General features: G+C 35.7%; 1 protein-coding gene across 2 annotated transcripts in view; it reads left to right on the top strand.

Annotated features, from left to right (window-relative positions):
- LOC149933856 (death-associated inhibitor of apoptosis 2-like) overlaps positions 1 to 17,522 on the top strand; it is a 106,377-nt gene extending 88,855 nt beyond the window's left edge. The window contains exons 1-3 of one of the 2 annotated variants that reach the window (XM_090153915.1): positions 15,776 to 15,876; positions 16,429 to 16,805; positions 17,010 to 17,522. In XM_090153915.1, coding sequence (XP_090010041.1) covers positions 17,019 to 17,384 — 366 coding nt within the window. In that variant the 5' untranslated portion in view covers positions 15,776 to 15,876; positions 16,429 to 16,805; positions 17,010 to 17,018 and the 3' untranslated portion in view covers positions 17,385 to 17,522. Of the gene's footprint in view, positions 1 to 15,775; positions 15,877 to 16,082; positions 16,806 to 17,009 lie in introns of those variants that run through there. The other variant, XM_090153916.1, reaches the window with a different exon arrangement.

Genomic DNA, 17,522 nt, shown 5'->3' on the forward strand with positions numbered 1-17,522 from the left:
GCATCATAAACTCATGTTTAATGTAGTGTTTTCTGGTCTGTAACTTGTGGATTCATTTTAACTGTGAATTTATCTCTCCTTTAAAAGGGATTTGTTTTTTGGTGAATGAGAATGAAATTCTCACTAACCAGAAGGACACAAAGCTGTTGCCTGGCTCCCGCCGTTCACCAGCTCCTTTCCCCCATTGCTATCTCTATTCACTGGATACCTTATCTCTCTCGTTCACCATCTCATTTCCCCCATTGTCTCATTCACCAGAAGAACACAAAGCTGTTGCTTTCCCGCATTCATCCTTCTAGTTCACCAACTCCTTTCCCCCATTGCTTTCATCCCTTCTTAATCTCTCATTCACCAGAAGGACACAAAGCTGTTGCTTTTCCCCATTCATCCTTCTCGTTCACCAGCTCCTTTCCCCATTGTCTCATTCACCGGATGGACACAAAGCTGTTGCCTGGCTCCAGCCGTTCACCCGCTCCTTTCCCCCATTGCTATCCCCATTCACTGGATACCTTATATCTCTCTCGTTCACCAGCTCCTTTCCCCCATTGTCTCATTCACCAGAAGGACACAAAGCTGTTGCTTTCCCCCTGGCTCCCGCCGGTCACTGGATCCTTCTCGTTCACCCACTCCTTTCCCCCATTGCTTTCTTCCCTTCTTAATCACCAGCTGCTTTCCGCATCACTGGATACTTTGCCTTATCTCTTGTTCACCAGTTGCTTTCCCCCGTTCTCCAGAATTTGTTTTAATCGCGCAGAGTTCTGAAGGATGGAATTTACCCCTCTCTACTCTTAACCCTCCCGCGTTAATCATAATTTCCAATATCGTTTCCGAACCCCTTAATTTCTAATCTATAGGAAATAAAAACAAGAAATATACATTTCCAATTTTATTTTACTTTGAATTACATAATTGCGTAAAACAGGTTCTATGACTAATCCGATATTATATATATATATATATATATATATATATAATCCGTTTAAATCGTAATTAATTCGAAACTGATATAAACAATTTCATTTAAAGGGGCGAAACGATCTCCTGCAACTTAATTTAATTAAAAGTTCTAACTCACGTATTTGTAGTGTTTAGCAGCAGTTTCGTCTGACATACGAGGGACAGACACAAACGTCGTCTTCTTCAGGTACAGGTGAGATGCATTTGTCAGCGACCGTAGTTACTTTTGGCGTAGGTGGAATGTCCCATTCTAGCGAGATGTACTTTTTTCCGATGGTGAATTATCCCTCGACGGACAGTTCGGAAATCATCTGGCGTGTTCAAGTTCTGGTACGTCTCCTGATTTCCAGTGTTCTAAGATTCCATGGCACTTGTAACATCGTACTTCATCGGCTTGTTGAATATAGTAGAATCCAGCCTTCGCTAGTTGCTCCTTAGCAACATGTGGATTTCTCCAGTGACGAAAAGTTTCAAGTCGATACGCTTCGATGTCCATACTGTAAAACTGATAGTTTCTATAAGCTATTGCCGACATTCTTAAGCCTAATTGATTAAGCCTAAATTTCAAAAAATTATGTTTTTCTATTTATTTTGGTTAGACTCTAAGACTATTTGGCTAGAAACTAAGTCTATTTACTTCAAATATGCTACATTTTCAATTTAAACAAGGCCTAATTTCCCTTTACAGTAAAATAATAAAGTAACTTACTTTTACGGAAATCCTTAAGCCTTTGCCTGTAAATAGAGTCGAGAGGTTGGCGTACGGAGCGCGAAAATCTACGTGTTTCTTCTCGAGGGGGTCCAGGAACTAAAAGAACGCTGAGTCGTATATCTAGAGATTAAATAACACTCGAAACTACAAGTAAATCCTGATTTATCCTTGGCTGAAACAAATTGACGTCACGGGAGATTGTAAAACATAACCAAAAATAGAGGTTACAGCTCATTGGTTAGCGATAAACAATTCGTCACGTGTTAAATTATGCAAATTATAAAAGCTGAAAATGCATTGCGCTTACTTCGCCCTAATTTACTTCTGATACAACTTTGATAAAAATTAATCCTGTTTCGTGGGTCCCACTGGAGGAAATCTTAGAGACTATTAACTAGGCAGAATACACTATTGGAGCAATTGCATACAATCGTGGATATTGTAAAGGTTGATATATACTGAAATGATTATTGTTGGGCAGGAAAATAGATTCGTGATAAAACTTATTTTTTTTATTTTAAAATAATGGGCAACGACAGTAGAATTATACTACTATTGACAGTAGTCCCGTCGTCGCATTATAATTGATGCTCCACAAATTGTAGAACCATCCTGAAGCCTCCCTCGTCCTCTCCCTCCTCAAGGCTAACAGAACAATACATAAAACTTTAACTTTAAGACGTACAGTAGGGGGTTCCCACTGGAGGAAATCTTAATGTTTCACCCTAGACCTAAATTTACCTAATGTGTAATCCGCTAGTTTGTCTTACTCACTTCTTCTATATGATAATTATTTCATTAATTTGCCTAAAACAAAATACTAAAATTAATTTTTTACCCTAATTCAGATTCCTATCGGGTAGGCCTAAATTAAGCATACTTAGTATAATATGCCTTAAAGTTCAAATACTGTCTAATACAATAAACATTAATGAAAAATACTTACTTTGTATGTACAATGAACGCTCCAGAAGATTGAAAATGTACAGAAAAACATGGAACAAGAAAAGAATTTCTACGCTAACCGCCCCGATTGTATAGCGTCAAATAATTTAAAATTCAGTGGGAAACATGGCTCCACGTAACAACACTAAAGATCTAGTCCAACAACGGAGATCGAAGACTGTTACTTAATTTTCTCTCAGATATTCAGAAAAAATTAACATTTACCTATATACAATGATCAAAGGGATTACGTTATATTTGACGCGACCGATTCCTTAAAACGATATGTTAAGTCTTTTCTTCCATGGTAGAGGTGGGACTGAGCTTATGATTTTGACGGGGGATTTTTCCGAGTACCAACGCGTTTTCCGCATGCGAACGCGTTTTCCGCGATATTTTCCGCACGCGAGCGCGTTTCCGAGATGTAAAACATTATAAATTTGTGTCCGGCTTGTTTATTAAGTAGTGGTGGGTGTTGTATGTTAAAACTTTAAGTTTTTTAGTAATAGTAGGTGGAATAGGTTGCGAATGTATTGGAATTTTTGTTGTATCGTGTATAAACGCACGTGTCCAAGATCAGGTTGACTCAAGTGGAATATCTTAAGTTGAGATTAAAAACCTTATCAACAATATCGGAATATTAACCCTAAAAAATGAGGTGGAGATGTGTGTAAATTCAGTATTTTTTAAAAAGACGATACTGATGAGAACTATTTATCATAAGTTATTGGAAAACGTCATCACATTTATTTATGACCACCCTATATAAGATCGATGGTTGGTGTATTTTCGCTAAAATCTCCGAAAGCTGAACAATGTAAGTAAATCAAAGCTCTATATCTATAATTTCCATAAGTTATTAATAACTGGTATCCTTTATTTTAGGGATGACCTTAAAACGTTTCCAGTATCTCGAGCTAAAGGTGTTACTATCACGGCGGAATGTGAAATAAGACTAGGAGTGTTGGATGGCGGAAGTGGGATTACTCTAACCGAAAATGAATTCCAACAATTGTGGATGAAGCGTGAAGACATCTCATCATTCTTCGATACTGAATCTGCTAACGGTTCTACATGGTTCTTCGAAGGATCAACAACTAGACGGATAAAACTGTGTATTTACCGTGACCTGAAAATGGTTGACATCCGAGTAATGTACCATGGAACTGGACCCTCATACGGGATGCTTTTCCATAGTAAAGAAGGTTTAGCTATAGCCAGATCTTCTTGGAAAAAACTTATAGATGTTTACGATGAGTTTAAGGTCTATCTCAACGAGGTTAAACGCGTTCATAATCTTATTAGTCAAAATGTAGAGAATCAAATTCGTGATTATATAGCGAAAAAATGTTACGGTTGTGAAATAGACCACCCTTCCCAAATAAAGCATGATTGTTTAATGATGGAGTGGGATCTGAGGGTTGAATTACACCTCTCAGAAGCTATAAATAATTTAAACTATTCGGAAATTAATTCTATATATTCAGGTAAATCGTTTCTGGAGAAAAGAGTTTGTGAAGCCATTATTAGTAAAATTGTTTGTACCGTGAGAAAAATATCATTATCAGATAAATAAAAGAACTCAATCCTCATGGTATTACACTCAGCTAAAAAAATTAGTTGCATTATGTTTTTATATTTATTTCTTAATTACAGTGATGCTTAAAAGCAAACCTCAAATCTAGAAAACGGGGAATTTGTATGAGAGCCTTATATACCGCTAATATTTAATCTTCTTTTAATTAAACAGTGATTTATATTCTTCAATTGTGTAGAAATCCATACGGTAATAAGGATCAAAACGCGATAATATAAAAAAGTTCTGCAAAACTATTCCTTTATCGAAAAGTCATCTTAGTATTGTTGCTATTACAGTATAAACAAAACGATAACCAAAACTAAATCCTATTCCACATTTTTCTTTCTTATTTGCATAGAGTTTTGCTGGATGAGAGTTCTAAATCAGGAAAGGCTGAGGTGTACGTTAAATTTACATTTGAATTTTTTGCTGGGTGAGAGTTCTAAATCAGGAAAGGCTGAGGTGTACGTTAAATTTACATTTGAATTTTTTGCTGGGTGAGAGTTCTAAATCAGGAAAGGCTGAGCTGTACGTTAAATTTACATTTGAATTTTTAGCTGGGTGAGAGTTCTAAATCAGGAAAGGCTGAGGTGTACGTTAAATTTACATTTGAATTTTTTGCTGGGTGAGAGTTCTAAATCAGGAAAGGCTGAGGTGTACGTTAAATTTACATTTGAATTTTTTGCTGGATGAGAGTTCTAAATCAGGAAAGGCTGAGGTGTACGTTAAATTTACATTTGAATTTTTTGCTGGGTGAGAGTTCTAAATCAGGAAAGGCTGAGGTGTACGTTAAATTTACATTTGAATTTTTTGCTGGGTGAGAGTTCTAAATCAGGAAAGGCTGAGGTGTACGTTAAATTTACATTTGAATTTTTTGCTGGATGAGAGTTCTAAATCAGGAAAGGCTGAGGTATACGTTAAATTTACAATTGAATTTTTTGCTGGATGAGAGTTCTAAATCAGGAAAGGCTGAGGTGTACGTTAAATTTACATTTTAATTTTTTGCTGGGTGAGAGTTCTAAATCAGGAATGGTTGAGAATTAAATTTCGATAGAGCTGGGTGATAGTTCGAGACTATAGAGATAAGTTTATAAGATAAGAACTTGATATTAGGGCTCGGGGATTGATTAACTTTTATTCATAAATAAGGAAGAGCGCCTTTTATCAAAAATAAATTATTTGAATAAAAATAACTTCCACATTTTCCGATTAATTTTATCCGAATAAATAAAACATTATGTATTTTTAAACATGGTGCCCTCTTATAGGTTTTTTATCAGTTCATACTTTCAATTGCTTAGGCTCTGTGCAATCTTTAATCATATACAAAAATTTCGTCTACATACTTTTTCCGCAAAAGAAATCTAATAGTTCTACAGTTTATCGAAAAAATCATAACTCAGTGTTTTTCCTTTTTGATTATTTTTTTACTAAAATTGAATTATAAAAAATATGTTTAAATATTAACGGAAAAAATAAATACTGAAGTTCAGCATTTTTTATTAAACGTTTAAAACCCGAAACTCGCGCAATCGAATTGACTTATCATAAGCGCCTCGCTATTTCACAAATATTTTTCGTATAACTTTCGTGATTAATCATGATCGAAGCGGCTGAGAATGATGCGTCTACCGTAGCCATAGAAGGTAGGTCTCGCAAATTAAGAAGCCTGGTTTGGAGTAACTTCATCGTGCTGGAAGACACTACAAGCTGTCAAATATTGTGAAGTAAGTTAGTAATATTGCTCAGAAACTCATCGCCGAATAAAGGTTTTATTTTATTTTAGGGTACATAAAACCCCGGCGGACAGTAAGATCATAGGAACGAGTCATCAACGCTATCACCTTGAACGAAAACATCCAGGGGCGCGATTCTACTCTTATCGTTAGGAGTTAACGAAAGAAAATTTTCGTTGGCTCCATTGAAATTATATTAGCTAACGAAAAATTATTTTCGTTAAGTAGCTAACGATAAGAGTAGAATCACGCCCCTGAAATCTTCTGCGCGATTAAGGAGCCGTTCACGGTAACTTTTATATTTTATTTAAAGTAAGGGGCGTTGGAGCGGGGTTAGCTGCAAGTTGTTAATATCACAGACATCATCTTTACTGTCTATTTCAGGCTAGCAAAGCCGAGACGGATTACGCTATGGCATGCCTTAAAAAATGGGTGGTTGCGACGGATCAACCCTTTGCTTCAATTGAACACGCTTCGTTTAAGCAAATGCTATTAGCAATGAGTCCGAAAAACATGACTATTATAAACAGTGTTCCGCAAAGTGCTCGAGTAATCAAAGACGAATTATTGGATTATTATGAAAAATAATTTCAAAGGATCGTTAAAACTAGGAGCAACAAACACAACACCCCACACAAGGAGAACGCAACACGTCAAAAGTCGTGCATTTTCTTTTGTACATTTTTAATTGGCTAGACACTTTAGCGCCTGCTGCCGTCGGAAGGGGAAAATTCGGAAATTGTCTTCCCCCAGCCCGTAAAACGTTCAGCGTAAAGGCTCGTGACGCTCGTCCAATGAAATTCGTACACAACCCTTCGTTAGCGTGTTTAAAGGATAGCTGCGTTCTCCTTGTGTTTGTTGCTCCTAGGTTAAAATATGCTAGGTATGTTTGCCATTCAAAGATCTAGCACCCTGTAGAGGCAGGCCCGTAATTACGATAGGGCAGTGGCGTAAAAAGAAATTCCACAAGGGGGGTTCAAGTATGTGAATATTAAGAGGGGGTCGCGAAGGGGCGCAAATTTAGGTCAATCAAAGGTAGACCCAAGGGGGAAGGGGTCTGGACCCGGCAAAGACTATATACGCTACGCTTACTAGACAGCCGTTTCCATAGAAAAATACTAGGGAGAATGTTTATGTCGAGACGTTTTTTAGCGTTTCTTTCGATCTACCCGTCAGTACGCTCCGCCGTTTAAAATAAATCGAAAATTCCGAGTATTCCATTCGCTCGATAGCAGCAAGAGGAGCCGGGTTCGATCCCAGCTAGTGGCATTGGGTTCAATTCCAGAAACTATCCTTTTGCTTAGAATTCTATCCCGATATCTTCGGTTTCCCGTTCCCATAAAAACCTTCTTAGGTTAACGGTAATAGAAAGTGTAGGGAGCTGATGGTTATCTCGCGTGGCATGAAGGGCTTGCCACCACAATCCTACGCGTTGTAACCCAGTCACTGGTTTAAAGGCAGTGGCTGCTTTCAGCAGCACTCATCGGGCTCTCCAATTACTAATCAGTGACATCGGCTTCCTAATGCAGTGGTTCCCAAATTTATTTTGCTATGGAACCCTAAATTATCCACATAAATCTCATGGAACCCCAACTAATTTTTTTACTTATCTTAAAAGACTCTTGACACAAACAAAGATGGCCGCGCTGCGAATTCTCGGAACCCCTGTGATCCTTCCACGGAACCCTAGGGTTCCGCGGAACACCTTTTGGGAACCGCTGTCCTAATGTATGCTTTTTCGCGTTTCCGGTTATGACGTCTCGATAGTCATCTGTTACTCACGGAAGTCATCGGCTGGAAGAATCGGTTTTTCCGATGACTGACGTCATGACTGACTTAAAACTACAATAAAAGCTACGCCATTTTAAAAAACACCGATGACTGAATAAAAGCGTTCAGCACCTTACGACGTCATATTGACGAAAAAGCTCATCGGTGGAAATAATCAAAGCCATCGGGTTTTTTCCGTTGACTGCTACTGAACGTACCCCTTATAAGTTGCAAGCTTTAGTGGTGTATGGGGTATTAGTCTATGTCTGATTATGATTATTGTTAAGTTCCACGAGATATCGAGCTGAAAGTTTCGAAATATACTGACAAAATACAGAAGAATGTTTCCGTGCAATTTGTAGACACGCATTTGTGCGCCATTTTGAGATATTTAGGGTTTAAATAAACAGAAATGAACAAATTTCAGTTATTTTCATTGTAAAACTCAATTTTTGCAAGGTTCGACGACGTCCAAATACAACGTTACTTCGTGTAAAAAACCTTACGGTAGGTTTATCATATATCAATAGAACGAACTTGTAGCGCCACCTGTAGACGAAGTAGCCACCAGGTGGCGCTATCGTCTTCAAAGTTATATTTGTGAAATCATCTCACCGAAACAAAGCCAAATATCTATAAATATTGTAGGTAATTACGCTGTGGATTTTAAGCCACAAATTTGGTCTCCCAGTACACTGTGCAACGTCACGGTCCTTATACTGACACTGTTTATTGATAAGCTAGCTTTTTTTGTAAGTCGAATTTACGGCACATTTTAAAATCGCTTCCCTTTTACCATAGATGAATAGATAGAAGTTTATCGTATATATATTTTGGGTTTCATTCCACTTTATTTACTTTCGGAAAAATAAATATTTGAAATTTACTCTTAACCATCGAAGAAGTTTGATAAAAAACATCTGCTGTTTTCCGAAAATATACAATTTCAGTTGATTTAAAAAGCTTTAATTTCGTCGTTTTTTCTTTGATTAAAAATTAATTCCCTAGTCCAATTGATAAAACCTCAGAATCATTTTTATGAAAAATGTATTTTTGAAAAGGTTTGGCGATGTCGTACTTCTAACGATTAAAATGTCGGATGTATTTTTTCATACTAAAACTTTATCAGATAAAATATTTCAAGATTTTATTGATAAATTTTCTGTAAAATTTTAGATTAATCGTATAATCAGGAATTTTCCGAAAAAAACGATCAGAAATCCCCGATCCCTACTTGATATCGAGCGTGTGTATTTACTACGAGATAATACCGGTATATAAGACGCGTCGGGAGAGACAAAAGCATCATTCCGTTTGCTTTCTTTAAAGAATAATTTATAAAAGCTAAGTGAAGTAAGTAAGATTCGCAACTATAAAGTTGCATTGTATATTTTGTAATAAAAGTTGTTCTTTCACCTAGAACGGCGAGTACGTTGTAAAAGAGGTGGCGTTTTTCATAACGGAAACAGGAGAAAATGGAGTCTTCCACTTCAAAGCTCCGTTCCCATACGGAGACTTAACTATCAACGATAAACATACAAATTCGTGGATTTCCCGTAATATTTGCAGTCTACTGTGGAACGAAGGGGAAGATGACTTATCAGGTGTATTCTCGCTCATTTCCGATAAGTCGACGAAGTTTTACGCCAAGGGCTCAGAAAAAAAGTGTAATTTTTTCTAAACTCTTAAAACGCAATGTGGGAAACTTGGAAGATAATGGATGTTCTAAATATAGTTATCTCAATAAATTAGATTTTAAATTTAATTGTCAATATCACACTGGAAATAAGAATTGCGCCTTGTATAAATTGCGGCAATTAGCGCAGTTTTTCAATGAAAGTAGTAAAACCGAATAAAAATTGTTTACTATTCATTTTAAATATTTTTTTTATTTAAACACATTTTGATCGGCATACTATCAATTTATACCGCTAGAACCGAAACCTCCACATCCTCTTTCAGTTTCATCTAACAGCTGTCGATTAAAGAAATCAAGTCCTTTTTTATGTAGATATTAAATTGAATAAAACTTACATTACATTCTACAGCTGATGGGTATATAATACATTCACAAATCAGTTGTGCTATCTTATCCCCCCTCTTAATTTGGAATTTCCATGGTTGATGAGAATGACACAGACGTTCCCACTATAGTCTCGATCAATTACGCCCGCAAGTACATCGATGCCATAATGTAGCGCAAGACCGGAACGGGGCGCTTTAAATTATTATAATGATAATATTAGGAGCTTGAACTAAAAATCTTAACTAAATAGGAAGATGAATGCGTACGTGCCCTGAGGTACTTTAATAGACAAATCCGTCTTCACCATAGTCCTATCCCCATCACCTATCACATAATCATAAGCGGATCTCAAATCCATACCGGCCGACTGTGTAGAAGCGCTTGTAGGTGTAAAAGCAAATTCAGTTAACTTAACGAAATTAACTTCCATTATAACGAAATTAACTTCTATTATAAAATGAGAGAAAGAATAACTCGTTTTTTTGAATGTGAAATCCTTATATACAGGTTCGGAGGAAAACTCAAGTGTTTTCCATTAACAATTGTATATTTTACGAGCTTAATAAAATGGTTCTGATTAATATGATATTATCTTTTGAAGCTATTTAAAATACTTTATATTCTTTAAAAAGAAATCCACTTTCATATTTAACAAAGAAAAATACTTAAACAGTGATTCAACCATTTGACGAAGACATTGGGGCTATTTAAAATACTTAATATTCTTTAAAAAGAAATCCACTTAAGCCATGATTTCACATCTCTTCCAACCCCCTCACCCTTTTTTTTTCGAGTATAAAAAGGGTAAACAGTATTAAGAAAACAGCCAATTCGAATTGTTTCGGAATCGGTTCGAGGGACAAAGTACGTAGAAATACCTCAATTGTAAATTCTAAACTTTGTATATTATATTCAATCATTCATTCTCACTAATTTTATAGTAATGGATCCTATTTCCATAACTTTGGCCTCGGGAAATGAGTACGTCAGTACGGCATCCGAGTCTATGATTTGCTTTCACTGCGGTGAATGTACGGAAGAATTGGATGTTAGAGGTGGAACACTCTATTTTGGCTGGGGTCGAGAATGCGCGCATTATCAAATGGGTGTAATTTTTCGACATGGTAATACCTATACCAAACACTTCCCCGGGCATCTGATAAAGGAGTTCCCGCCCCATCTCCGCTGTACGTACTGTGGAAGAAGAGGGTCGAAGAGAAGCCGTCGACAGGAGGAGTGCTTAGCGTTCTATCTCACGGGTTGTTGCCACTACCCTAAATACCCGCGAGACCGAACGGTTGTTCGTTTTATAAATAAATAAATAAAATTGTGAATAATTTACAAATAAATGTCTATTGACTTTTCTTCGTTCCTAGAAATCGTTATCATACTCGTATCTTATTAATCGGTACAGATGTTTTTGTGAAGCAATTTTGGTCAGGGACACTTTACGTGTTTCACTTTATCAATTTAAAATCATAGTTTTAAGCAAAATCGTAAAACTTAGTACTAACTTTCTTAATTACAAGTACGCGATGACGTCGCTCGTAAATTGCTTAGCTTAATCAACTAATCTTCACTATAACAAGATCTGTTTACAAGAAAACTACATAGATTATCTTAAGTAGCGTATCTAAAGAATTTTAAATCGAGTTAAACGCTATAAAAGGAATTTTTTCGTAAAACTTGTCATTTGAGTTGGAAACTTCTTTACCCGTTTGAATATTTGTCTTTAATATTTATCCATAATGGAAATTCCTCAGCAAATTCTGAAATTCGTAAGATTAACGAAATATGCATGCGCGCCTACACGAGAAACACCTGGTTCTGCAGGTCTTGATTTATGTAGTGCATATAACTGTTGTAGCCCCCATGGCAAGATAACTAATAAATACTGATTTAAGAGTAGTTATACCTGATTTCTGCTACGGACGTATTGGTAATATTATATATATATATTTAACGAATACCATGTTTTATATTTATTTATTTATTTCTAGCCCTTTCCGTAAAACATGGTATTGATGTTTTAGCAGGTGTGATAGATAAAGATTACACTGGTTCAATAGGGGTTGTCTTGATTAATCACGGGAAAAACGCATTTAAAATCTTTAGAGGCGATGGAATAGCTCAACTTATCTGCGAATGTATTTCGATGCCAGACCCAATGGAATGCCTTGTGAGTTAAATTGATATGTTCCACCATCCAAAATTATTATTATTATTATTTCAATTTTCCTGTTTGGGTTTGTATTAGCAAATTGAAGAAGATACAGAAAGAGGATCGAGAGGCTTCGGTTCTACAGATATTTGAAAAAAATATTTAATGTGTGTTTTTTTTTCATCCATAATCCTAATAATAATAAAACATGAAAATGGTTCGTATTTGTTTATTGATTAGAAAATTACAGTATGTCTCCCAACAGTAATTGTAAATGTTTTATATCGTCCAAACAATAATTCATTAGAGAACATATTTCAAAGGGGCAATTCCCACAGAATTTTTCTAAAAAGAGGTTTTCCAAATTCTTAGAATACTCGTTTGAGAGACGGAATCCACTGTATAGTTCTAAAAACCCACAGGGATTCTCTCTCCTCTCCAAAGGTTGGAAAACACTATAGAAAGTTCTGAATTTTTGTTCGAGAACTTCATACATTGTGGTGATGGATGATTGATTTTGCCGAAGTACGGAAAGTTGCTCATCAATTCTGAGTTTACACTGATCAAACGCAATTACCTGGGGTACGCTAAGCGTCAAACTCCCAGTTAAACACATTTCATCTAGCAAATACTTTTGACTAAATGGTTCCAGAATCCAATTAAACTCTCCGCCTGTCGACGTTACGCGAAAATAATGGTTGTAACAGCAATCCGAATACTGCTCAATAGTAGGCGTTGGTAGGGTAATTCGTATTCCTGTTTGTGACACCAGAGCGTCAATGACATAGGACCATTTTTCAGTAAGACAATCCTAAGATTGAATTGAGACAACGGTACTATTAACACCGTTTGTAAAGTACACGGCGGGGACACCATCAAAAATTGAAGCTGTAACTCCAAAACCAGAGTGTGACTTCAGAGTAAGACATACTTTTTTAAAAATAAAAAAATCATTAAATAATGATACGAAATGTAAGAAATTAAATATAATACACACCTTTTGAAAACTTATAATCCATTATGAATATATTTATTTATTTATTTGAGTTAACCTATATATATATATATATGTTATTTTTATCCCTATGTAGGCTCTTAAAAATATTAGATACCACTAATGATTATTTCGCTGTATACTTAAGTTATTTCTAAAAAATATTAAAATCAACTTAAGTACCCCCTGTACAGCCTTCGTGGTTTTCGAATTTCAGATAGCAAAACAACACTTACGTTGAATTTCATCTTTTAGTAAAATTCCTTTAATTAAAATTGATACTTTAATATGGTTAGAAGTGTATCCCTTAGCTTAATTTGAGCCCTCCCAATGCATCCATAAAGTTTACGAAGCAGACAATGGTAAAAATAGAGGTCACCATTGAGAATAGAGGATTGAAAAAGTAGAGTGCTAAGCTCAGTAAACATGTATTTTGGTGTTGTCCTATATGAATTTTTACGTTTTCAGGGTGTTTAAACATTTTTATACTAATTTTAAAAGTAGCGTTACTTCATTTTCTTCGCGATTTATATTTTAAAGGTTTTTATTGTCACTGTCTTTTATTTTGAATTGAGTTGAAAGAAGTTGAAGCCTTTGTTGTTAATGTGGATGTTTATTTCCTGTTGAAACTAATTGATAGTCATCATGAAAATTGAGTCATATTTACACAAACCTCAGGAGAAAAATATATTTCACCAAACATATTGATTAAGTCTTCTATCTTATTTTCAACCTTTAAACCGAAAGTCTACAGAAAATGTTGTTTGGTCTAGGTCTGCAACTCTTGTAGAGGTCAACAAAGCATACGCGTATCTAAGTGAGGCGAAGCGTATATATATATATATATATATATATATATATATATATATATATATAGTCTTTGCTGCTGCGGATGACGGCATGGATTCGCCGGGGAATTTTTTATCTCCCTCTAACCTCTTAAACGCATCGTGTAATGTATCGAAACGCAGTTTTTTCTAATACTCAAAACCTATAATCAAACTAACTTGTAATATTTTATAAATTAGATTTATCTGTGAAAGTTTTATTTTAACATTTCTAATTTCAAATGGTTGACAATATTTTATTAATTAGCTTTATCGGTTCGCTGTAGTCGCGTTACCATGTTATTTGCGTCCGCGCGAAAAGGAAATCAAACGAAATTACCTGGCGAGCGAAAATTCTAATTAGTACACTTCTTGTATTATTTACATACTTTTGCTATGGTACATTTGATTATAAAAATTTATAAATTACCAAAGCCCTTTCTCCCACCTCTCCATTCGTCTCCCTGTTTTTAAGTACCAAATGAAGTTATTATTTCAAGTGATTTCTGATTTGGTATAAATATAGGAGTGCGCATTCTATATTTTTACATTCTATATTAGCTATGGAAAATAACGTGGATATGAGTGTAACTAAAGCAGTTCTTAGGTTTTCTTTTAAGCCGGATATACCAACCGAAAAACAATTTTCGTTTAGAACGTTATAAATAATGTTAAGAAAATATAAAAACTGGTATTTACGTGAGTTGAACCTGCAAGAGGAAGAAGGTTACATTGACGCCCATCTAGCTACCCATGTCGTCATTGAGAAGATTTTTCAAAGATTGGGCCCTCACTCGAGGGAATACATTAACGTAAGCTTGAAATTTGTTTAGATCTTATTATTATTATTATTATTATTATTATTCGACTCAAAACTTTGATTATTCAACATAAAAACTTGCTGAGACTTTAAAGCGTTAGTATGTTAGTGTATGTATGTAAGTACGATAGTTGATATATGAGACAGTGATACATTGAACTAGTGAATAGAAGGTATGGATTATCGTTTAGCTTATTATTTTGATTTCTTTACTTTATAGATCGAGAGACGTATTGTAGGGGTCTCGGACGAGGAGGAGGCGGAAGTAAATACAATGCTAGATGTTTTTTTACACGGCGATTTACACAATGCTGATTAAAACGAAGCATCTTCATCTTCGGTGAAACGGGTACCGACTACCAAAATTGAAATTAATACAAACAAAATCTGTATAAAAATAAAATAAATAAATTTATTTTGATCCTAATATAGTGAAATATTTATTCGCTGGTACAAAGATACACCCGGCTGCATGGATCTGATAACGAGCGCCGGATTCATAAAACGTCACGCTCTAGCACCTGAATCAAAAGAAATTGAACTTTACGGAAACATTTTTTTGCGATATTTTTTTTAATTAACGGTGTACAACTTAGTTTCTCTAACTAGAAACAACATTGATTTTACCCTATTTAGCGACACTCTTGACGCGTATAAAGTTGAATTTGTTGACGAAGCCCTAGTTCTACGTAAAGTTAAAATTATGACTAAAATTTTACTACCCCCTCAACAAGGTTTATTACATAGTAATTCCAAATAGCCCTTTACCCGTACCGAGCTTAATATTACTTTTAGGACAAAAAAATTTAAGATTTGGTTCATTTTTCCCGCGCGAAGGCGTAAGATTGATAACATTCCATAGTAATAAAATACTCGATAGGGGCTCGTGACATACCGATTCTCACGTGACTCGTTCATTTTTCCGCGCGAGCGCGTACAATTGATAAAATTTCATAGTACCAAAAATTATCGATAGGGGGCTCGTGACGTACCGATTCTCACGTGATTCGTTCATTTTTCCCGCGCGAGCGCGTACAATTGATAACATTTCATAGTACCAAAAATACTCGATAGGGCTCGTGATGTACAGATTCTCACGTGACTCGTTTCATTTTTCAGTGCGCGAGCACGTTTAATAAGATAACTGAACTTTGAGCAATGGGGTTTTTTATTTTTCCACACGATAATAAGATCCGAAAAGTCTCGTTATCTACACGCCCAATAGCTTTATTTTCGTCGTAGGGAACTGTCATTGAAGGTCACGCAGTTTTTTGCTCCGTTTTTTACCCGTTCGCCAGCTCTATTTTTCGGCATAGGCTTAAGGACTTCCGACCGTCGAAGATAAAAACGTAAGTTTCTATTTTACTATATTTAAAATGATATTTTTAGGCATTCTTTTATATTTTGGAAATGTATTAGACAGAAAATTAGGCCTTAATTAGGTTGTGTGTAGGATTAAGATTAGCGTAGAAAGTAATTTACTATTTTTATTTGTAGTAGAAGACTATATTTTTTTTAGACATATTTAAAACAATTTACATATTGAAAAAAAAAGCGTTTATATTGAGAATTTTAGCGTAGAAATTTAACCATATTGAGAAAACTAGGTTTAGCATGTAGGCTTAGATCAAGGTTAGTAAAAGGTTGCCTCGATACGCTGTGATTGCTAAGGGTTAAGGTTGGTAACTTCGTTGCTAACGAACACGATAATAAGTTCAGAAAACTCTCGTTAGAGGTCCTCCTGATATAACGTCAGTGGGTTGTTCCACGGGCACTTAAGATATGGCGTCAGTGGGTTTTTATTTCCACTAGTAATCATGGCGATCATTTCTTACCTGAAGTTTTCGTTATCTCAATAAATTTTAAGCTTAAGAGTCTTATCTTATCTACACGCCCCATAGCTTTCTTTTCGTCGTACGGAACTATCATTGGTTTATGAAAGTTGTATCAGAAGTAAATTAGGGGTAAGTAAGCGCAATGTATTTTCAGCTATTCTAATTTGCCTAATTTAACACGTGACGAATTTTTTATCGCTAACCGATGAGCAGTAACCTCTATTTTTGGTTATGTTTTACAATCTCCCGCGACGTCAATTTGTTTCAGCAAAGGAGAAATCAGGATTTACTTGTAGTTTCGAGTGTTATTTGATCTCTAGATATACGACTCCGCATTCTTTTAGTTCCTGGACCCCCTCGAGAAGAGACACGTAGATTTTCGCACTCCGTACGCAGACCTCTCGACTCTATTTACAGGCAAAGGCTTAAGGATTTCCGTAAAAGTAAGTGACTTTATTATTTTACTGTAGAGGGAAATTAGGCATTGTTTAAATTGAAAATGTAGCGTATTTGAAGTAAATAGACTTAGTTTCTAGCCAAATAGTCTTAGAGTCTAACCAAAATAAATAGAAAAACTTAATTTATTGAAATTTAGGCTTAACCAATTAGGCTTAAGAATGTCGGCAATAGCTTATAGAAACTATCAGTTTTACAGTATGGACATCGAAGCGTATCGACTTGAAACTTTTCGTCACTGGAGAAATCCACATGTTGCTAAGGAGGGACTAGCGAAGGCTGGATTCTACTATATTCAACGAGGCGATGAAGTACGATGTTGCAAGTGCCATGGAATCTTAGAACACTGGAAATCAGGAGACGTACCAGAACTTGAACACGCCAGATGCTTCCCGAACTGTCCGTCGAGGGATAATTCACCACCGGAAAAAAAGTACATCTCGCTAGAATGGGACATTCCACCTACGCCAAAAGTAACTACGGTCGCTGACAAATGCATCTCACCTGTACCTGAAGAAGACGACGTTTGTGACTGTCCCTCGTATGTCAGACGATACTGCTGCTAAACACTAAAAATACGTGAGTTAGAACTTTTAATTAAATTAAGTTGCAGGAGATCGTTTCGCCCCTTTAAATGAAATTGTTTATATCAGTTTCGAATTAATTACGATTTAAACGGATTATATATATATAATTATGGATTA

This window comes from Leiobunum rupestre, chromosome 7 (assembly GCF_980474605.1).
Source record: "Leiobunum rupestre chromosome 7, qqLeiRupe1.1.hap1, whole genome shotgun sequence".
NCBI classification, from domain to species: domain Eukaryota; kingdom Metazoa; phylum Arthropoda; class Arachnida; order Opiliones; family Sclerosomatidae; genus Leiobunum; species Leiobunum rupestre.